At 27.8% G+C, this 25,110-nt stretch overlaps 1 protein-coding gene across 2 annotated transcripts; it reads right to left on the reverse strand.

The window, feature by feature from the left end:
- Positions 1 to 8,812: 8,812 nt before the first annotated feature.
- On the reverse strand, positions 8,813 to 21,256 carry LOC111036533. 2 transcript variants are annotated; one of them, XM_022318574.1, is made up of 21 exons: positions 20,906 to 21,256; positions 20,686 to 20,748; positions 20,384 to 20,608; positions 19,252 to 19,478; positions 18,610 to 18,838; positions 17,762 to 17,860; positions 15,556 to 15,669; positions 15,273 to 15,413; positions 14,751 to 14,888; positions 14,521 to 14,660; positions 13,760 to 13,949; positions 13,584 to 13,654; positions 13,233 to 13,470; positions 13,016 to 13,131; positions 12,641 to 12,836; positions 12,410 to 12,549; positions 12,076 to 12,241; positions 10,828 to 11,072; positions 10,372 to 10,444; positions 10,061 to 10,272; positions 8,813 to 9,031 (listed from the first exon to the last, which is right to left on the reverse strand). In XM_022318574.1, the coding sequence occupies exons 1-21, from the start codon at positions 21,000 to 21,002 to the stop codon at positions 8,915 to 8,917; spliced, it is 3,237 nt and encodes a 1,078-aa protein (XP_022174266.1). In that variant the 5' UTR covers positions 21,003 to 21,256; the 3' UTR covers positions 8,813 to 8,914. The 2 variants fall into 2 exon arrangements, with proteins under 2 accessions (XP_022174266.1, XP_022174267.1); XM_022318575.1 differs by lacking the exon at positions 15,273 to 15,413.
- Between the last annotated feature and the right edge of the window lie 3,854 nt (positions 21,257 to 25,110).

The following is a 25,110-nucleotide window of genomic DNA, read 5'->3' on the forward strand; positions in this document are numbered from 1 at the left end:
GTTTTAGGTGGTTAAAAGTATGAATGGGTTTGCGTAATTTGGTTGCAAGCAGATTTATGTGCTCCGTCCATTTAAAATTTCTGCTCATTTCTATACATACGTATTTTACGGAAGTGGTGATGTTTAGTTTGTTTTCACATGCGCAAGTATTTATAATTTTATATTACGACAGCCGTTCGAGTGCAATGTAATATGGCTTATATTGGGAAAGTCGGTATTGCATACATAGTGTAGTACAATCAACGTTTTTTCAGTATTTATGTATAAATTACCTTAGGGGACTCCACATTAAATTATCTAATATAAACTCAGTGTGTTGTTAATCTTTACAAATTGGGAGGCGTAAGGACAGGTGCGACTTAGGGAATTTTAAGGCAGCATTTTCGATTCCTATACCAACTAGTTTTCACAATAGTATGTTGGGTCTATTGTGTCGAAAGCTTTAGCTAGATCAAGGTATACTGTTGCACATTTTTTATCAGTATCTAATGCAGTTTAAACCAATTCAGTGACTTTAGCAATAGCTTGATCAGAATCTCTTTTTGGTCTAAATCCGAATCGGGATGGATGTAGTACCTACATTATTTTTGTTTCAAGATAATCTTGTAATTCATTTTTGGGTATTTTTTCAAAAAATTTAGCGTTATTTGATGTCAAGGATATTAGGTGGTAATTATTAATGGAGTGCTTATCCCCTTTTTTAAATATTGGGCTCACTACTACTGTTTTGAATCTACCCGGAAAGACTGAGTTGGTTACTGAAATATTGAAAACGTATAATACTGGTTTTACTTGTTTAGATGAGTTAGCTTTGATCATTTCTACTATAATATTATCATGTCCTGTCGCAGGACCGTTTTTAGAGTCTTAATTGTTTTTAGGACAGTATCATCATTAAAGATTCCAAAATTACCAAATCTGTGTAGGGAAACGTTTTCTATTGAAATATATGTTTTATCTTGGCTTATTAATTTTTTTGAATTTTTCACCTTGTTCGACATGGTATGATCTATTAGGTAACATACTTTAACTAGTTCAAGAGTTTAAACATTAGATAGTTTTGTTGGTAAAACTTTTGGATTACACTTTACAGCTGTAATTATAAGTCCACATTTCAAGAATGAGTTTTATTACCTACTTATATATCCATAATAGTAGCTATTCATTTTTAGTAACATAAATGAACTACGAAGTTATAGACTATATAGAGCAGTGGTTCTCAACGGGGGCAATATCGCCCCCCAGTGGGCGGTAAAATGTCACCGAGGGGCAATGAACTAGTTTTGGGTGGTAGGGGGGCGGTGAATTAATTTTGGGTGGTAGATTACCATAATACTAGAACTATAAATAAAAAATATATCAAATATAAAAAATAAATAAAAACATGAGTTATTAGATAATTTCAATTTTTTCTTTTAAATTTTCCAAATACCCTTAACCTAACCATTATTATAGAATTCTCACATTGTAGGGGCCGTTAAAAAATTTTTTGACACTCAAGGGGGCGGTAACTTAAAAAGGTTGAGAAACACTGATATAGAGTATAGAGTAAGATGGAATATGGATTCTTCTGAACATGGAATATTTTGCTATGCACCTATGCGATAAACTCGTGGCAGTTCAGTGACAATATCTGCGGGTACGACGTCATCACACAGAATAGTTATAACCCAATATATTTTTATCATTCTTACATAGAAACGTTCAATAAGTAAAAAATATATATTTAATATTTAACTTTTAATTTTGTTTGCAGTTAGTTTTTATTGTAAACAATAATCCAACAAACTACAAAGTAGCAATTTTGCATAACTTGTTAAAAATCCAGACACATCAACAAATAAAGCTAGACACTATGTAATATATCAATATAAATTTACATCATTTTTATTTTTACATCATTATTCATTAGTCATGTAAGATAGTTTGAAATTCGTACTATGTTCGAATTGCACTGGATGAAAAAAATTGCATTGATATGGAGCACATATTACAAGAGTATTCGTTAAAAAACTTAATTATTACTTTTTGAAAAAATATTTTTATTACAAATCTTGAATTTTCGAATGAAAATTATACTACAGTTTTTTATTTTCGTTAAATAAGTGTAGAGCTTATTTATAGTAAGTTACTATGTATTCAAGTGTGTATTCCTTATTCTCAGTTCTGTTACAGTGGCACTATACAATACATTAGGCTTAGTTTAAAATCTTGAAACCTTGACAGATCAATTAATTATAAAATATTTTAATATTTGTATAACTTCATTATAATAAAGTAACATTTTTAAAATCCCATTTACCTTGACAACTGGAATGTGATATTGAAGCGTATAATTTGAATTTGATTTGTATATGTTACAAAGTAAATACGTTAATGGAATTATCCAAAAATCTTCTCAATAATAATATCCTGTAATATTTAAGAATTTTTTAGTACAAAATATTTGTCATTCTGATCATTTACAACCATAAGTTTTGTCAAACATTTAAATGTATGGACAATATTTAAAAACTATAATATTCGTGATAAATTCCTGGTCTAGGTAATATTTCCGGGAATTTGCACATTACTAAAATTATTCACAGTGTGTTAATAAACTTGTTAACTTTTTTATACAATTATGTTTGCCATTATGTTATACTTACCCATGCTTTGTATAGCGACTTAATTCATAGGTATGTGGATGATAGCATAGTATAATTAACTAACTAGTAATAACTAGTTGATGTTTTGTCGAAATTAAAAAACTTACATGTGTTTATACTTCTTAATTGACATTGCATAATATGATAATATGCATAATATTGTAAGTAATACATAGGTATATTGATTTACGTATGGTATATGGTACCTATAATTTAACAATATAACAAATGAAATTAAGAGTAAACAGCGGTGGTTAATGACTAATGAGTACTAATATTATAATATATATGTATAAATAATAGCCAAAAAAGGTATACTATCTACTGTGTTATTAGACGAGTGTGGAAAATACTAAATGGATCCATAATTTCGTTTGATGTATTTTCCAGACATATTATTTATGTATTTATTATATAGGTTCGTAAGGTTCGTATTAGATACCATTAAGTAGAATAATTGAACTCATATAGTATATAAATCATAGAATATTACCGATTTCTCCCACCCCGTTCAAAAACCAAGAATATTACTTACCCACCTAATATTATATGAACACAATTTTATACTTACCTATAGTATCACCATTGATTATACATAGGATATAGGTAGGTACCAATGTACCATCCACTACTAGTGTAATCAATGCTTTATGCTATTGCATACTGTTATTTTTGACAAAAACACCAAAGTCAATAGTGAAAAGCAGTATTTAGAGTATTATATACAAATACAATATAATACTTAATAATACCCAGCCTAAAATAGTAAAATAGGTAATTATAATAAATTGTGAGTTGTGACCTAGTTAACCAAAACTATAATATTTAAAAATTATGAATTGAAAATACATATTTGCATTCATTTTTATTGTAATAGACTTGCATTTTATATTAACTTTGAATAACATTTAATTCTTCATTGCATAAAATCAAACATATATAATAAACACTAGGTAGTTGTAATTTGTCAATAGCTTAATATGTTGGTCTATAATATGAATTTCATTGGGTTTTAATTGGATAATAACTTCAAAATATCATGTTTTTGTGTATAATACACCGCAACTCACGAAAGTCGGATTATTTAAGGAGATTATAAATATTTAATTTGTCATAGCGAATTAGTGACTATTATTAAGGTTTCTTTAAAAATATTTACACTGTCGGAAATTTTTATTTTTAATCATGTTATTAATGATTAACACTCATTAACTTTCTATCTGATACCGGACACAATTTATGTTTATTATGGATAGGTCCATTACTGGTACCAATATTTTTTTACGTCGCCATTTTTAAGAATAACAAAATATAAAACAATGGAAGTAACTACCGCTACCTATACATTCGTTTGAATAAATCTTTAAACATTTTAGAACAATGCAATAGTAAATATAATTTAAATGATAAAAATGTAATATAATATACATTATATGTAAAATTCATAGGCAACAATTTTAGAAAAATGTAGAAAACTGTAAAATGTACATTATACATTTAATTCTGAATGCAGTTTTAAAAAAAAAAAAACTTTAATTGCAATGCATATTATTTATTATTATGATACAAATACAAAAAAGTGTTATGTCTCATACTTACTTATGTATAGCAACATTTTGTGTTTAGAATATAATTATTTTTACCGTGTTATTTTTAACTTTTACCTATCATCAAATTTTAATTGAAATAATAAATGAATATTATCCAGGCCTCAGGTCCCCCACATTATTTTTTTATATTTTAATTTGTATGCACTAAACAAGCTGTGTGCACTCAAAATTTTACATACAATTTGTTCAAAATTAAAAACTGTTATAACTTGCTTTAAAATTAAAATATAAAAAAATCAACTTACGGGTAGGGCCCTGCATAATAATCTCAACTTGAATTACAATTAATTAAAATTGATTAATATTTAAAACAATAGAGTTGAATTGATTATTCTGATCATACATAGTGATTAAAATGCGTATAGACGGAGACAACACAATATGTGGGTATAACGTCATCTTAAAGCATAGATGTTATACAAATAAAAATAAATACTAATTATCAATTAAAAGTTGTATTAAGTATTTGTAAATAATATTAACAAATTGCAATATTTATTATAATATTTCAACGAATCGATATGATCATATGAATCTATGTATTATTTTTTTTCTGCTTGTGATATTATGTTAAAATAATCTTAGATTACAAGAAATTGGTTTTAAAAAATATCTGTAAATAGTACTTTTTTTTTTTTTTTTTCTATGGTATCGAGGACCGGAGAAGGAACTATGTTGCCAATACTTCTCCTCCGGTCAATACTTCTCCTCCGGAGAATACTTCTCCTCCGGGCTGTAAATAGTACTAATACTAGAATTGTATTTCTCAAAAGTATCCCCGTAAAACTGTAACAAAATATTTAAATTTTTTTTCTAACAGTAATAGTCTATAAGAAAATTTAAAATTTATAGCATAGGCCCTTAATTAAAGAATTTTTTTAGACAACATTTCTAGACTATATTTAGATTTATTTATTTGCCATAGAAATTATTAGTAGGACTTAGAGATGGAACTTTTAGGATAAACGGCAGTACCCACTATTTACACCTATTATAGGTACTTAAAGAATTAGACGGCATTTCGTTCCATATTTAAAGCAATATAATACCTATAATTTATATTAATATCTAATGCTATAAAAAATACATAATATGTGATATAAAATTAAAGCAAACCGTAATTAAAATTTGCTTTCCACCCACTTGTATAAAGTATGATCAAAATTATAGTAAACCGTAATTAAAATCTGCTTTCCATCCACTTTTATAAAGTATGATCAAAATTATATAATTATAATTTAAAATATATTAATAGTTTTAATTTATGAGCTTTTTTTTATAGAACTAACATATAACATATTAAACTAGTTTTTAATTTGGTATCATTTGATATAATAAAATATTATTTTTAAATTAATAATTGTTTTATTGTAAAATTTAGGTTCTTAGGTAGGTCATTAAAAGTTAATTTAGTATTATTAACTAATTAGAAGTTATTAAATCTGAAAATATGCGAAGTATATATAAAATATATCAGCAGTTTAAAATGCTGGAAAAATGTTCAGAGCTTATAATCACAAGAAAATAGTTAGATAACAACAATCATATTCATTGTTTTAATAGATATTAGATATACATTTTTACTCTGAACAACATTTTAAGATAAAATGCTAGTTGCTACTAATTATGTTGTCTGACATTCCTGATTTGTATTTCAAAATAATGGGGAATGATAATACAATTAATTGATATTGGGGCTTATTAAGTTTTAATAAATCATAAATATTTATCGGATCAAAAATTAAATTAAATTAACTTATTTATCTGACTCACCGCTGAGTTCTGGTGAGTCACTAGTAGGTATCAGTACCTACTGCACACTATGTTAAAATACTTTTAAATTATAATTGTATAGCTAATAATCCTCCAGAAAATATTTTCGAAGAAAAAATGTTCTTGTGTAAGTGTTATATCTACTTTTTTTTTTTAGATACATCATATAAAAATGAGTCATATTGTTTTGTATTTATATAGGTATAGTAATAGCGATTCGAATTCATTTTAAAGAAGCGGGAATATAGGTAATATTAGGTAAGTATATTTAGAAGCTAGAACAATACATAATATTATTAGTATAATTATATTCTATTATGAATCAGAATATTTAAGATTTAATACTTATCGACATTAAACAAAAAAATTTAGTTCTATTCTGTCTGATAATCCTTAAACTGAAATGGTAAATGTTTAGTGTTTTTGAATTCTAATTCATTATCGTCCTTATTTCTTAATATTAATCATTTACATTTAAATGTATCTATACTAATATATTATACGTAGTTTTAAGTTTAAGAACAATTAAAATGTTGTATTGTCAACATCAACAATATTGATATCATTGGATAGTAAATATTAATACATAAATATTATTATTAATAAAAAAGCTAAAATACATGTGTTACTGTTTACATGAATTATTTATTCATCTTTTCATTATATTTAGAACTTTAAAAATCAAATTTACAAAGTTTAATACTCTTTTAAAGGACACCACTCCCGTAATTTTGTATCAAAAATAATGCGCTCGTATTAAAAATGATTCGAAGACATTAATGATGAAATCAAGTGAAACATTTTCAGCATTATAACGTACTCGCTTTTAATATTTTTGAGTATGAACAGAAAATTGATTTTTTTCAAACTTTTACTACCTACATTATATTATGTTCTTAAAAATTTGTAGACTCCTCTTCGGCTCTTTCCTCTTAGCACTTATGCGCTTAAATGTTCCAGCTCGACTTGATCACATTCATAACACTTTTATCCATTCTCCTAGTCATTATTTTAAAAACGAACCTTTTAACTATAATCGTACACTTGTATGATGAGACTTGACATTGATGATCGTAGTACCGAACATTCCTTATTTAATAGATTTTAATTTGTTTATACCTACTTAAAATTATATTATGTACATTATATATCGGCTCTTAATGTTATGAATTAATGACATAGACGTATGTTATTATTGTTGTATCACATACGAGTACGTATCAAATATATAGTATCCAGAATCCTGCATGGCCCAAACCCGTTTTTCTTTAATACAATTAAAAATAGAATAATGATTCCCTTTTAGTCGAACAGAATATTTATTTTTTTTAAATATAATTTATTAATTACAAGTTCCAAGAATTATTTTCAAGACTATAACATGGTAATAAATTTTGTTCTTTGAAAGTACAATCAAGTTTTATTTGCTTCTGGAACGTCTTGTTTCTGGTCATGTTTCTGTGTAATTTTGTAAACTAAACCGTTTATACCAATTTTGTCACGACCTTTTTTTACTATTCGTTCAATATTTTAGAACTCAATAGCATTTAAATAAAACTGAAATTTCGTGGGTTGATGTGGTATTTTAGTATAATTTTCAACACCAATTTTCAAAAAATAATCATACTATATTAACTTATAGTAATTAATTACTATAAATGAATCCTTTCATCATCCACTCTTTAAGAAAAAAGTCACTAGTCAGTGACTTCTTATTCACGCAAACCATGTTCCATCTCTCTTCATAGCTCTAACTATGCTGTGTTTATTTGGTAGGTATCTAGCTAGATTGATTTTTCCTGTGCGGTATAATTTATATTGTGAAAGGATATTAATAGGCAACTCATCGTGCTCGTGGTCATTGCAATTGTATATTTTCGTATGAACGGCTAGGTCGATATTGTTATAACTTTAAACCAGTTTGCTACTCGAACTGTTTTGTACTCCTTCTTCCTGCCCCAAGGATCTTGTCCTATGACTTCTCTGATTTTTGTAAAAACAGACTTCACTAGATCCTTATCTTCTAACTCAATCAAATAACTAAGTCACCAATTTTTATTTACTTAGTATTTTCATTCGTTCGAACAACCTTAAGTTTAATTCAGAAAATTATATACAGCTTTTTACAATAATTGCTAACCAATCGTTATACTAACTTTTAAATTTAAACGATTTCACAATACCCAACACTCACATTAAATTGCTAGTTAAATGGGAAAATAAGTGCTTATGTTTATACAGTGGAAAGACCTAAAATATTTTTGTAATTTGTAAAATGTTTTTATAAATTATAATAGATAACACATATTTAAATGTCAACATTAATCACAAGACATATAGGCAACATTACCAAAATGTTTTATTCAATAAAAAAAATAATAACATATTATTTAGCCCATCTATATTGATGTACTGACCTACAGTATTTAACTACATTTATCAACCTAACCACAAAATATCATCTCACCATTTATTTTGAATGTTACTTACTAATATAAGATAATATATTAATATCTAACTAAAATATTTATAGAATTTAGTGCCTCTGCGTAAAATTATAACAATAAAAATAGTGATAATATAATTTTGTCCAAAAATATTGTTTTTAAACTACACAAAATTATGTAAAAATAATGTTATAAAAAACTAGTGTTTTCTGAAATAATGAGCGTCTTCAATTGAATGGATCACTCCATATATAATGGCTTTAATACGAAAAAATTCAATGGGCTTAAACTATTAGCTTAAACTAACCTTCCGTTGTATTTCTACAATAATATATTGTAAATCAATGTAATAAGTATTAGTAGTTTATTAGAGTAGGTATGACCCATCGGGTTTTATTTCAGATATCAGAGCTGCAAATGTTATTAGCGGATATAATTAAATTTCTGTAGGAGTCGGAAGAGTCGTTACTTGTATTTTATTGATTTTATCGTTCGATGAAGTCTTCGACAACACACCGATTGAATATGTGGTATTGGGCTTCAAGTTGTATATCTGAAATAGATACGTTACAATATAAAACATCTACCATATATCATGATTATCTCAGACAAAAATGGTGAATAATGTATACTACCTAGTACCTACTTATAACTTATTGAAGTACTCAGATTTGAATTAATAATTGCATATTTTGTTTGTCTAGGAAATGTTGTTCATTTTAAGCGCATATTTATTATTAATTATATGTATTATGTATAAGTTATATGCATGGTTTTAGTATACAAATAGCTAAAATAAATACTATTTAATTTAATAATATCTCCAGATATTTGTTCCGTGTCCATCATTCGTCAGCAACCAAATTGGCAATTGGCAATTGTTATATTTATGATTTCGAACACATTGTTAAACTACAATGAGTGACCGACGGATGTGGAAAATTAATTCGTTAGTTTGTTGTATAATGTGATGGTTTATGGTGTATTCTTTGATTCCATATTATTTTTGTAATCCTTTTATTCATTTTCTTAGGCAAGTCAATAATAATTTTTAATTATAATTAAATTTTTTAAAGATTCTTTTTAAATTACTGAACAAAGTCTTGTTTAGAATGGTAGTTTTGCTTTCCAAATATATGTTTCGAACACTTTATATTGTGTCCGTCCGCCCGTTGTTACCAGTACATATAGTCACGATTGTTGATAGTAATAGGTATTTATTTATCGTCCGTAGTTAGTGTACGTAAATTATGTATAAAATTGTAATTTATTGCGTTGTATTAAAATACGTTTAAAAATCGGGAATTTATATCACTCTCTTAGAGTGAGCTTTCTAACTTGTTTAATTGTATTATATTATTTAAAATTAAATAGAGGCAAAAGAGCAATAGTACTTACAAACTTACCTACTGAATATATTATTGTTATACGTTTTTATGACTTTTTATTCCGGACCAATGTTCTATGATAATATTCGTCATAATATTATATCGCTTAAATACAAATTAGTTTTTCCCTTTGTTTATTTAACTCGTAGATTGTGTTTCTAGTGGAATTTACAATTTTTTTTAACCATTATTACCGTATAATTGTAAGTTGGGATTTCTTCTGTGACCTGTATCTCCACTTCGGATTTATTGTTATGGACCTTAGCGATATCTTTAGACGAAATCTCTTCGGTGCTGACTATGAATGATTTCAATACACCGTTGAATACCCAGGGAATGTCCCATTCCACTAAAATGTGCACGGAACTTACGTTTATTGCCCTGAGATTTTCTGGTGTATCTGAAACTGTTTAGACTTAATGTTGAGCAACGCTTGAACTTTCAATAAGCCTGAAGTGCACGTTTTTATTTATAGTGTAATCGAGTACAAAATCAATGCACTTACACCCTTCACTAAAATCGCTGACGACTGACGCTGGCAAACCACCTGTAGGATAGTCTTGTGATTTGGCTTTTACCTTCATAAAAAAAACAATATATTACAAAATGTTAACAAAGTAAAATATTAAAATATTATTAAGATTTTGTTGCAAAATAAATCAATACAAAAATGGTATATTTATTTCGTACAACAAACGAAATAATTATGAGAACAAAACATAAAAATGTCACTTATTTCTAGGTAATGCAATCCAATTTAAAAATAATAAAAAAGATGTAAAAGACATATTCGTGATAATTGTTCAAAAGTTAGCAAAAAAAGTACATTTAGGGGAAAATATGCACAGTTAACAAGTTTACTCCGTTACAACCAGAATGATGCGAAACGAATATTAGAATTTACTCTCTAGCAAACTTGCCAAAGAATCATTTGTTACAATATCTGAGCTTTTATTATTACCTCAATCGTATATTGGTTGTTGGGTATTAAGTCCTCAAAAGTAGTGCAGTAGAATTTTGGCCAAGCAATGCATCTTTCGGGTTTTACAGTAATTTTCTTTGTATTATTCGTACTGTTCTTGTTGATCGCGATGACAATAAAACCGTTGATGATATAATTGTCGGGAAAACTCCACCTAATTCCAATTAATTTGTGTATCAAGTTTTTCTTATAAACTATTAATTCTTCCACCGCAGGATCTAAAACTGTAACGTATAAAAATGATATTTATACACATCTAAATATCACAAGATAGGTTATTCTATGCATAACAGTTAGTGTCATTAAGCTAGGTTACCTGTCCACCCTATTCGGCATTTGTGCCTATGGCCTTTTGATGGTAGGTAGGTATATTAAGTTATCGTTACTAAAGTATTTTTTTTCATTTTTTTCATTTTTTATTTTTATTATTTTTTATGCTTTAAACACATTAATTATATATTAACCCCAGTAAACTTAGCAGGACAACATTAAGCTGACATCAATCCACCCAATCCATTACTTTTATTTGTACAATTTTTGATATTTTTTGACCACTTTCAAAGATTGTTGGTCTTTATTTTAACCAGAAGGCCAATTTAAACTTTTGCGCGTTGAAAGTTCGAGCCTCTAGCGCAAGTCGCAACTGTATGTTGGGACTTGTGGTTTATGCTAAAAATGTTCTTCTCGCTTTGTTGAACACTGTTGGATGCTTTTGTCACTGGTAGATAAATTGTAAAATGCAACTATTGTTCGGATATTTTTTTTCAGGCTAAACTACTGACACATTTTTATTTATTTATTGTGAGGTAATGCTGATTAAATTATCAAATATTAATTGTTTTTGTCAAACAGAATTTACTTTAGTACTTAATATACACGTTTCTAGGCACAATAAGCACATGAATATAAATTCTTCATGTATACTTTAATTTATTAATGCATCGGGTTTAGTGTCAGAAACCATCTTTTATTTTTAGCTATAAATTGTATATTACTGCATATTTTTTTAAAAAACTATTTTGATCAAACAAAAATATGAAATAATAATGATTAATCTTTAATTAGAGATAGAAAATGTAGGTAGGTATATTATTTTTATTCTAGTCCTCGTCTTAACCTAAAATATCTGGCTATTCTACTGCAGGTATACTAAAATTACTAATCAGAATTAAGTGCATTTAGACTAAATTATGGTTTTTAAATAATATTAGAGAATGTGATGCTTACATTTTGATTTGGTTTTAAATGGTATGAACAGTCCTTGGTTCGAGTTGTATCCGTGATTTGTCAGAACGTAAACCTGCAGTTCATAGTTGGTATCGGGTTTTAATTCATCGAAGATCACACTGTTTTGTTTGGTAGATTTTGCTACTTGTGTTCCTTCGAAAATATTCTATATCGAACATGGCATCATTTATTTTAAAGTTAATATAAATATCTGTAAAATTACTAAAATTATTTAATGCGTTGTGTAGTTATGTGAATTCACGCCATCATAGTAAAACAAAAATTACTCGGAAAAATTTAATAGAGGTATAGGTAGAAATGTGTGGATACTGACCTTAAGTATGACGTGATATCCTTGAAAGAAACCATTTAGTTTAGAACACTCAGTCATGTTTATCATCCAATTAAAGTTCGCAGTTTGATTGGTGATACACGAATCGTTTTCGACATTCATTATAGGTATTAATTGTGGACCTATAATTGAAAGTGCCTTACTATAATATTTTTATTTTATTCATAAGCTATTTATGAATGTTTAATACTGATATTTATTAAGACAACTAACTGGAAATAGGTGTTTTCACAAAAATAATATTCTCGTTGTCGTTGTAAGTATAATCTGTAATTTTTGGCTCAACTTTTAAAACATACTGTGTATTCGGTATCAAATCCAAAATTTCTTGTCTAGTCTGATTGTTAACTATCAGCGATGTCCAGTTATTTGTAACAACTCGATGAGAACAACTGAAATACTTATTCACCTGTACAGTTTTTAACATTTTAGCATACAATGTTCTCATATTTTCATTTTACAATATTAAATTGCAAATTGATTTTCCAGTTATCAGTGACATATCCTAATGCACGAAATTTTAATATTGTTTCTCGAAAATAATAATATACACTTTTACAATTTTCGTACATTGTTTTTAGTTTTTACCTTATATTTGACTATGTAATTCAATGAAATTTCGTATTTTTCATCAATATCCCACGTTAATAACAAACTCTGATTATTAAATATTTTTGTTTTTATGTTTTTCATCTGGATAAATCCTAAAAAAATGGGTTGGTTATTAAATGTTATGCATGTACTGTAAATAGGTATAAGTAACTGTAAAGTAGATGGTTATTTTTTGAAATGGTTTATTGCCTACCACGAGGCTTGGTGTAAACATATGATATGTTTAATGGTTTGGTTTGACCTGTAGCCAAAATCGCTATTGCTTGAACAGTATATTTTTCGCCAGGTAGTAGATTTTCAAATATATGCCCATAATTATCATTAGATTTGACTTTTTCTGAATAACTTTGTTGCTTTATAGCGGCACGATCCAGCTTCAGTTCTAACAAGTACTCGGTTATTTTGCAATTTCCTTCGTTTTGATCGCTGAGCTACAGGAGACAAAACACAATAACATACCTAAATGGTTTCAACTTTCAAAACTAAACAATGAAAAAAGGGACCAAAAAAAACACCATAATATCCAATTATATCGCAACTATACCTTGTTCCAAGTGACATTGATGTAATCCGTGCCACTCGTTAAGTTTACATTGTAGTTTGTGTTTCTTGGTACTGTATTTTACAAAAAGTAATTAATATCGTTCCATTATTATTTTTTTTACATATAAAAAAAAATATTTAAAGTTTATAATAGATAATTATAAGTATAATGTATACATATGCATTTGGTCGAGTAATTGACTGTTTTTATATCCTCTGTGTTGTAATTTCCGTCTTCTGAAATTAGAATCACACCGAAGGTGTACGATATTCCCTGTTGGAGATTGTCAATGATTTCTATTACGGATTTCTGTTGTCCGATTTCTTTGATTTCCGGGTATTGAAATTCCGATTCGTCTGTAGCGATCTTAAATGTATATAATATTTATTAGGTATAGATGCATAAATAAAAAGGTGTTTTAATTTCTCACTGGATAAATTTTCAAAATACTCAGTATGGATATATTTGTTGTAAAATTATGGCTAATAAAGTACAATGGGCAGGTAAGTATAATATTTATATAGTATTCATACTAAAAAAACTAATATACTCATTACTAATTACTAAATGGGTTGGCAGATACCTACAGGACATTTTTAAGAACATTAAATATTTATTATTTATGGTTTTGTACAATATAGAATTATAGAACTACAGCAGCAAAAATAATACTTATAATTACTTTATTTTAACTGCTTCGATCTGTGAATTTAATTGTAGTCTTATGATATTTTTTACGTTCTACTGCTTATTAAAAGAATATGGTTCTGTACAATATGCCGGTAATTATATATTTTAATTTGACAATCATGCTAATTAGTACTAATGATTGTTATTATGTTATAATGGTTATAATGTTTTACCTATTTATTTTGGACAAATGCGAAATGGAATCATATAATATTATGTACAAGTAAATGAAATATATGATATTTACTTTGAATACTATTTGGTAATACTCGGATTTCATATTTTTACTGCCGTCTATGTTTTCAGAATTTAAATCAATTTTAAGCATTAGTGACCCGATAACGTCCCACGATTCCAACTGTGGCGGACGCTTGAGCCAAGGATACTCTGTAGTCACAAAATCAATAATATTTAAAACACTTTTTCATAACGTCATCATATTGTAATCGTAATTATATAATTTTAGGTTAGTTTTACTTGTTATGCAGTATGGCAAAATGTAACTCGTCTTGCATCCCTCAGTGCAAACGCCAGTGTAAATGTCACACGATTTCGAACTACAACCGCTGGAACATGTTTGCTCGCAGTTTGCGCCGTATGTACCATTCATGCATTCTAAATTTTTGTGATCGACACACACACACACAAAAACAATTACGTTAGGGGTCTACCTATATTAACGTGCTAAACGGCTTATGATGACATTGCGTGTATATTATGATTTTAGTTAATTATGACGCGCGTAGAGTATATAATGTACCGTACTAATTATGTATAAGTTGTGTATGGGTATCTACGTCTTACAATCAGTGGTTGACTTGGAAAAAAAGTAGATGGGGGAGCAAAAGTGCAAACAAATGTGCGGGTACCTGGTTATAAAAAATATTTTATTGATTGGAATATTTTAGTTATTTTTTTTTTTAAAGAAGAGTGACTCTGCGGGATCACGGTCCACGGTAAATTTGAGCGCTGCATTTAATCAATGAGATGTGCGCCTACCTGTGGAGCAGTCGTCCCCGCTATAGCCCACCGGACACTTACACCCAAAACCGCTGGTGCAAAACATCATCTGCCGGCACTGCGTTAGGCGTATTGAACACATTCCAGAGCAGTCGAAGCCAAACGTGTTGGGCCCACACGCTGATGAACATAACAATAATATTACATTATGATCCTGTCTTATGTTTAGTATTCACATACATTTTCTACAGATACAACGTTGGAGCCTGAGTATTTAGTTACATTTTTGAAACATTTAATGGGTTCGACAAATCAATATTACCTTGTTCGCAATTATCGCCTTTGAAACCAACAGGACACACGCAACCGTCTTTGTGCTCAAATCCACCGTTAAAGCAAGTTGAAGATGGCAATGATTTATTCCGTGGTGTGTAGACTAAGTAACAACAATTTCAATGCAAAGGTATAATGTGTTAACTATATATAAGTGTGTATATCCGTGTTATTCAAGATGGCTCACAAAGAATTCTTACACCCACTTTTCCTGAAATAATAATTCGTTTATTCAAATTCTGATTTTTGGAATTTTTAAGTATTCGTAAGGACCATAATATTATCAAATATTTAGATTTTTTTATACCATTCGAGGAGAGTTACTTAGATATAGGTAGTTAAAACCTTTTTTTCAAATGACAATATCAATAATTTTTCCTGAAAGTATTTGAATAAATTCATTATTAAAGGAAAAAATTGTGGTGAAAATTATAAATGATTAGCGAATCACTCTGTATACTACGAATTTACTACTTACTATTAACTAGTAAATAACTCGTATCAATTTAAATGTTGCGGGAATCCTCAACAGCAGCTCATTTTTTTATTCATTCGACTAAATAAGTGAGGAGAAATCTATCACTTTTTGCTCAAGACTATCTTCCGATAGAAAAATCTAAACGTATTAATTTCGCACCAACTAAATTATTTCAATGCAAGAATCACCCTCGTATAAACAATGTAATTGTGTATAGTGGGTTAAAAATATAAATGCACATAGGTCTTGTGTCTCGTCGAAGTTAATAAGTTTAATTTTTACTACAGATTTTTAGACTCTTGAGCTGAGCTATATGTAGGTTATATAAGTGTTAGATTTGTATTTAATGATAAATCATAATGCCATTCAAAAACAATTCTGAGCGAGTCAGCTAAAATAGTGTCAGCATTGCTTATATATAACTGCCAATTTATATTTAAAATTTTAAGTAATGTTTAGGGACCACGCATTACATTTTATACAATTTACTATACCACAAACTTATTTACTCCGTTCTACTGTAAGATGGTATTGACTCAAAAGTTAATAACAATATTAAATTAAATAAATGTATACTATTATAGTAATTGAATATTAATAATAATACAATGAAATCTATATTTTCGTCAACATTTTTAGATTATCCTTCCATAATACTAATAGCAAAATAAATTACTTTTATAACAATATCTGAAAACGTAATATCATGAAATATATTTCCATATAATAAAGACTATATACAAGGCGATTTACCAAGCACGCTCTCACCATTTTCTTCTTCGGTAATGCAGTTTTTTAAAATCTGATTTTTTAATTTTTAAATATACTCTAAGATCACGTTTTCAAATGCTTGAAATTTTTTGTACTATTAACAGAATGTTTTTTGAAGATGCAAATTTCTGTTTTTTTTCAAATGAAAACATCCCTATTCAACAATAGATTATACAGTAAACAATTTTTTTGAAAATTCGTAAGTACCAATAGTTTTTGAGTTATTTAATTTTGTGTTCTAAGGATAAAAGGTACCTACATAATAATGATTTAAGATATGGGGGCTAAGGTGATTTGAAAATTTTAGCCATTAATATTAATTTACCAATATAAATAATTAATAAAACTGGCCCAAGCATAATAAATACTAGATATCATTTTACGTCTATTTTATATTTAATATTTATGTGAAACTAGTTTTAAGGACTATTACTCTCAATACGAAAATTGTAATAACTAAAAAACTACACATTCGAATTTTCAATGTGGTACAATAATAAAATCACTAATTAATTAACAATAAAAGAGGGCGGTTTTTATTTGAAAAACAGAAGTTTGTATCACCACAGAACACTCCTTAAGTAATACAAAAAAATTCAAGAATTTGAAAATATGGTCTTTCAGTACATTTTAAAATTCTAAAAATAAGAATTTGAACAAATTCATTATTAAAGTAAAAAAAAGGGGTGATCATGCTGGTGAATCACTCTGCTTATACATTTTTTTGTATCCATTGATTTTTAATTGAATTCAAATTTAACAATAGGTACATTACAATTTACAGTAACTTACTCAATGACAAGGTACACTCGACACCTACTGTATAGTAGAGTCGCGGTTCTGTTTTTTATTAAATTTTTTTGTTCCCATAAATTATCATGGATAATGGAAAGCATATTATTGATAAATATATTTGATTTTTCGAAATAGATTTTATTGCATATACCTGATGTTTTACCAAATGGATAAACATTGAATGTCAATGAAGTCGCAGATGGTGTATTTTGTAATTCTTTCGCTGTTATCGTGAATATTTCTTCGTTATCTGTTGAATATAATATTGTTATACAATATGTATTTTAAAATGTAATTATATATAAAACATTTTCGATGTCCATTTAATATTTTCTGAGATGATGCTTGATTTGAGATGAAAGAATCACAAATTCGCACTGCTGTTATATTAATAAACGACTAACTTACGCGCATATAATAAAATGAAAGTTCTATGAATATGTATCCACTCGTATTCGTTCTATTATTCTAATCAGTTTAAACTTTAAGCTTTAAAATGTATACTACCATCACACACCGTCCGTGTTTTATTCAAAAAAGAAGTTTTGGGTGGGACAAACTGAAGTCTTTACCAAATGTTCACATTGCGATACACAGTGCATGAAGAATTTAATAAATATAGCTTTTTATTTTGTATTTATCTTTTGAAGATAATCCAAGTTAATCACTCATTTTTTTTTTCGTAACAAATTAGCGGGTATTGATACTAACAAAATAAAATCGACACGGATAAAGTTCTCTATATATTGCGATTATTTGGTAATGCTACTGTGCATATTGTGTCTATAACTCGTAAGTATATGTTCCATTTTCTATATACATTAGTATATCCATTAGTCAACAACCATTGTTGAAACTAACATCACCTTTAAAATATTTTGAATTAATGTCTGAGTATAATATTAGTACCTATATAATATTTAAAAGTTTAATTCTTCTCAAATGTTATTACAATTGCCCATATTGAACTCCTTAACTACGAAATTCAATGTTACTTACTGTACTCAATATCATCATTATCGTCTGTGCACTGAGCTATTCGCTTGATTCCAATCTCACAACCCTTGACGTATACTGTTTCATATGTGTCATAAAAATATGATGGGTTAGCGTTGGGCTTTTTTACTCTAAGTGATTTCTTTTGGAGTTTACAATTTAAACTGTATGTTTTGTTTTCATATAACCAATTATTATTTTTGAACAAAATTGTTTTTAATTCACTCTGGCTCTGTAAAATACAAAGTTTGAATTTAAATCTTTTACCTATACATGTTATATTCAAATTGGATTTTTTACTTTCAAAATTGGGTTATTTGTTTACCCATGATCTTAATACCATGGCTTTATTATTTACTACTTAAAAAAATGCTATTTGATTTTAAATGCCATGAATTTCACAATTTCGGATTTAATTAAATAAAACAACTATACCTAATATCCAAAAACTAATGAGTTTTACTACTATTTATAGGTTTACAAAGACAATATGTAAAATTAAATAGATTATGTTTTTTCTTCATCTGAAGTAAAGTTAAAAAAAAACGTTACTTGTTATTAGGTTACCTTTTAGGTAGGTATACGTAAGTCATGTTACATATTTTAATATTGATATAGGTACATATATATATAACGCCAATTTACCGATTCTTTAATATTATTAGAACCTATGATTTGTTTATTAGGACTATCTTCATCAATTAAGATCATTGTGAATGTACACTTGGACACATCGTTCAATATATACGATACTGATATACACTGTTGAATTGTATTTCTTTGTTTCCATCTGATTTTGAACGATTCTTCATTATTGTTAGCTCTCCACAGTAACAAATTGTATTCTGAGAACTTTGGAATTTCAGCATTATCTGTTATACACACTCACATATATATATATACATATATCATCATTATATTTCAAAAATACACAAGTCAATGCAAAATACGGTAGAATGGACGTTTGAAAAAAGATATTCAGATATTTTTCATATACCCAAGTTTCTATAGGTTCATCAATGTCATGAAATTGGACATTTTGGATCACATTGAAATAATATAATAATTTCTATTATCTACATTTAACAACTTTATATTATAATACAATTTTTTTCGTTTTGAAAAGAATGGGTGAAAAACACTCACCTATATATGGTTTTATTTAAGTACAGTAAAACCTCATTAATTCGGACTAATTGGGCCTCTAGGTTGTCCGAAATAATGAAAGATAACAAAATATATTAAACAAAATAATCAAAAATAGTAAATTATAAATTAAAAAAAAAAATTTATTGGATAAAATGCATCATCAAGGGATTGATCTAGTCCCAACCGCATTCTTTTTACAACACTTGTTTCTTTATCTACATTAAATTTCAAAACAAATTTTCTTACATCATCTTTTTATACTTCGTTTTCGTGTTTATTTTAATCTATGGCATAAAGTAGCATTATTTACGTATTATAAACGGCTGTCAGGATTAAACGAAATCCGGACTAATGAGGTTCGGATTAATGAGGTTTTACTGTACATACTCAATAAATAAATTATCAGATTTAGATTACATAAAATTTCCGTTTAATTAATGTAATAAATTGTGTTTAATATCAAAGATTTGCAAAACACTAATTGAAATGTAGAAAAACTTTTTTATATTACTCTTGATTTTTTTTTTTTTAATTTGTCCGAATAGTATAATATCGTCCTTGTGTAATTTCTAGTATTTATATATTTTTTATAGTTTGAACAAAGAATTCAATGCAGTAGTATACGTACTAGACATAATGAATGGCGAAATGACCCATTCTTTGACGTTGTACTCAATTTTGTTTCGCGTGAGAATATTGGTCGGATACTTGTAGTCTGCTATGAATTCTAAGCTTTTCTTATCGGAACTTAGAATGACTCCATCAAACTCAATTGGCATACCAATAGCATTAGTTCTCAAATGAATTTCCACATCTTTGCAACCGGAGCATCTGGAATTATTGAAAGAATTTCCTGAAAATAGTCAATTTCTGGGTTAAGTTTAGTTAGAATTTTGAAAACTCCATTTATAATTTAATATTTAATATTGCCTTCTTCTCCTGTAGTATTATACACTGACTGTGTCTTATAAATCGCGGTAACGTCGTAGTAATCTGAGACAAAACATCAACGAAATCAATTATTTCAACCGTGCAAAAACAGTCAATAGGTAATGTAATATCAATATATCTCACTGAAGTTTTAAAATTTAAACAAAACTATAAAGTGCTATAGACAGTGTATTTTTAACGTATAATTTAAAAAATATACCTGTATGGGATTTGTATTCAATAAAAATACTATCTGCAGCTGACCCATCGATTACGAAAATCCCTAAAATCAGTACTGTAACGCTTTTTGCTATCATTGTACTTTTTTAATGAATATTAAATTTGAAACCGTTTTAATCTCTACTCTAATATAAAATGCACATTGTTTTAAAGTGCATAATACCTGTACTTACAAATATAATATTAACACCACACCCGACAGCGAACACAAACTGAATAAAATCAAGGCAAATAGATTAATGTATTTTATGATTTTGGAATTGTCAGCAAACGCTTCTGATATAGATAACCCTGGTTAAATTATTACGATTTCGTTTCGGACACGTACTAAATTATTATAATGAACCATTATCGCCCACGGTAAGGCGATAGTGTGGATGGCTCGCAAGTGTTCCTTCCCTCTTTATTAGGCTTTCTGTATTTATAAAATATGGAACCATCGAGGCGCTGATGACAAGTTCATTTTAATAAATTTTAAAAATATTTAACAATGTCATACAATTGTAGTCAATGTTTGAAATTTGTGAATTGTAGGTACCAATTGTTTTGTTTACACATTTTTTTTATAGCCGATATACGCATACCAATATTATAGGTAATACACAATACACATAGGTGTTATAATATGGCGTAGATTATTATATAAGTATTTATAGTGCTTCCCTCCGCACTTGTATCTTCCTCACCATTTAAAGGTCTACTGATAACGTTTCGATGCCAATCCTAGTTGTGTTTAAGTCCGAGGTTCGATTTCTAGGTCAGCCATTATCGATGTTATCGAGTCTGAGTTTTATTGTGTTTCCATAATACAGGGTGATCCAACAAGTATGCCTACCCCCTTTTTTCTTTAATAATGAAGTTTTTCAAAATCTGATTTTTGAATCTTTAAATATACTTAAGACCAAAAAACAGCTTTTTATAATCTGTGTACGACATTATATTAGAATTACTAATTACATATCTAAACTGCAGCATGAATATCATCAAATAACTATATTTGGGCTAACTAAAAGAGAATCGAACGTCCATTTTATATAAATGAAAAATTACACAGCCGTCAAATGTTCAAAGAGTTCATATAGTTGAATACAAAATGTATACCAATAGCAAATAGGTATATGCATAATTAATAATTATAACACGATATTATATACATACATTATTAACATTATATCTAACAAGCATGCTCACCCCCTTTTTTCTTTAATAATGAAGTTTTTCAAAATCTGATTTTTGGAATCTTTAAATATACACAAAGACCATATTTTCACATTCTTGAGATTTTTCGTACCACTTAAGAAGTGTTCTGTGGCGATACAAACTTTTGTTTTTCAAATGGGAACCCCACTTTTTTACTGTAAATTTAGCAGATGATTTTTTTGAGAATTTTGATGTATTGTAATCAAAAGTCAAACGAGTAGTTTTCTAGTTATTACACATTTTGTGCTAGGGATAATATAGTTTATAATAGGGAAGTAGGATATTATGCTTACACAGAATACGTTGTTATCTATAGTCTATATGCATAATATAAAATAATACGTCATTTTATATTTATTCAGTCAAACACTTAGGTATAAATAGCAAGTAAAATCCTCCTTGATTTATTTAGTTATTTTTCTTATTCCATGTGTAAAACTGTATAAACATGTCCCTATATTATAGACTATTATCCTTAGTATAAATTGTCCAATAACTAGGAAGCCACTTGTTCGAATTTTGATTTCGATACATCAAAATTCTCAAAAAAATTATCCGCTAAAAAAAAGTAGGGTTCTCATTTGAAAAACAGAGGTTCGTTCGCCACAGGACACTCCTTGAGGGGCACAACAAATCTCAAGAATATGAAAATATGGTCTTAGAGTAGGTATATTTAATGATTCCAAAAATCAGATTTTGAAAAACTTCATTATCAAAGAAAAAAAGGGGGTGAGCATGCTTGTTAGATATAATGTTAATAACGTATGTATATAATATTATGTTATAATTATTAATTATTTATATACCTATTTGCTATTGGTATACATTTTGTATTGAACTATATGAACTCTTTGAACATTTGACGGCTTTGTATTTTTTCATTTATATGAAATGGACGTTCGATTCTCTATTAGTTAGCCCAAATATAGTTATTTGATGATATTAGTGCTGCAGTATAAATATGTAACTAGTAATTCCAATATAATGTCATACACAGATTATAAAACGCTGTTTCCACCGATACCTATATATATGTAATAGATATATACAATTGGATACTTTTCATGGTAACACGTCCAAACTCGCTGCAATACTGAAATAATGACGAAAAACAACTTGGAACATAATATAGCTTATGTTAAAACGGGTAAAACTTCTCACTATACAATATATATACTATAAAGTAAAAAATTACAATGATAAAATATTCTTTAACTAGTAACTAGTAAGGAGTAATATAAAATAAAAATGGCAATAATAAAAAATATATTAAATTGTATGAATTAAATAATATCCAGGTTAAAAATATGAATAATATACAACAAACTAGTGTTTTTATGATTGTTTTAACCAGGTAATAAGTTGTAAGGGTTCAAACTGTTCAAAGGATAACCTTACCTATATCTTACATTTGTATACTATTCGGCTAACATGAAAAAATAAAAATAAATGGATAATTTATAATACATATGGGAACTACTGATAACAATTTTAAAATTATATATAGCTATTTAAGTTGCATTTAGTGATGGAATCAATTATTTTTAAACCTTGATCTTAAGACTTCTTAAACATTTCATGGGAGTTTGAGAGTTGAGAGTGTCAATTCGTATTTTTGGCATTCTTCAAAAATATGTTTGATATACTTTCCGGTCAGTAACTTATATCGTAGATTGGTAAGGGAGTTTTTTGATGGTTAGGTTAGGAATGGCGAACATTTTCAGAACCCATCATAATTTTTTTAATTAAAGTTTTGTGCCAGTAATACATACACGTACTTATTTGTGTAGGTACTTACAAAAAATGGATGGTCGAGGATTTAAAAAAAATGTTTGTAGAAACGTAAGTTACTTATTCATGAACATTTTTTATTTTACCCTTTTTTTTGAGAAATGAAATCATCCATCCAATACATCATATTTTTGAGATTTTCATTCAAATATTTTATCAGATTTTTTAAGATCTGATCTGTATTTTGTTAGTCTTAATGAAAAATGAGCATCAGTTCATCATGCTTTTATAGTTTCATCCAATCATCCATCAGTAAGTACTCTTTTATTTTGATTTTATCACATTGTCATCTCGGAAAATTAACTTTTAGAACTGTACGTCGCCATGAATATTGAGTGACCACTTTACATATTAAAGGACATTAAATGACATTAACAGACTCTAAGAGTTTGTACGGAAAACCAGGAAGCGCCCAACAGACTATAATAAATCATAACCAGATACTTTTAAATCTATAACCATGTCAGATGTTAAACAAATTATTCGACTTATATTTTATAAGTGCCACAAAAAAATTAGGTACGTATATTAACTCAATTTTTAGCTCGGATGTCGTATAAGAATAATACATAACAATAACAATGTGAATGACCTCGAACATAGTAAAATAACTATTTAGTTGTATATATATTTCGATCAAGAAAAATGGATTGTATGCAGAATAAAATATGCTTTTCTTGAAAAACACTGTATAAGAATTTTGTAAAGATAAGTTAAGGTACGTACAGCAAATAAAATGTTAAGGTATAGTATAAGTAAGGCCAACAATTATATGCCTAAAAAATTACCAAAATATGCTCTAAAAAAAAAATGTTATTGTATGTAACGTTCGGTTTTTAATTACTTAAATGGTTTATCTTTTTATATAATATCCTATTATGATACAATTATTGACAATGATTTACAAAATTGTATGTAAAAAAATAATAAGTTAAATACAATCATTAATCTAATGATAAACACATTAATTTTTGCAAAATGTTATTACATTGAACAATTAATGGTTTTGATAAGTTTTCAAACAGCATTGAGCCTCGATTGTCCGTTAACAAATTTTTGTAGCGTAAAAAAGAACGATTTACATCAACGGACGTAATAGGTGCGTATTTATAATGCAACAAATCTTTGCTTATCAAATCATCTGAGATATTTTTTAACGTGAATATATATATAATATATATCTTCGAATAATAC

This window comes from Myzus persicae, unplaced genomic scaffold (genome assembly GCF_001856785.1).
Source record: "Myzus persicae strain clone G006 unplaced genomic scaffold, MPER_G0061.0, whole genome shotgun sequence".
Classification (NCBI taxonomy): Eukaryota; Metazoa; Arthropoda; class Insecta; order Hemiptera; family Aphididae; genus Myzus; species Myzus persicae.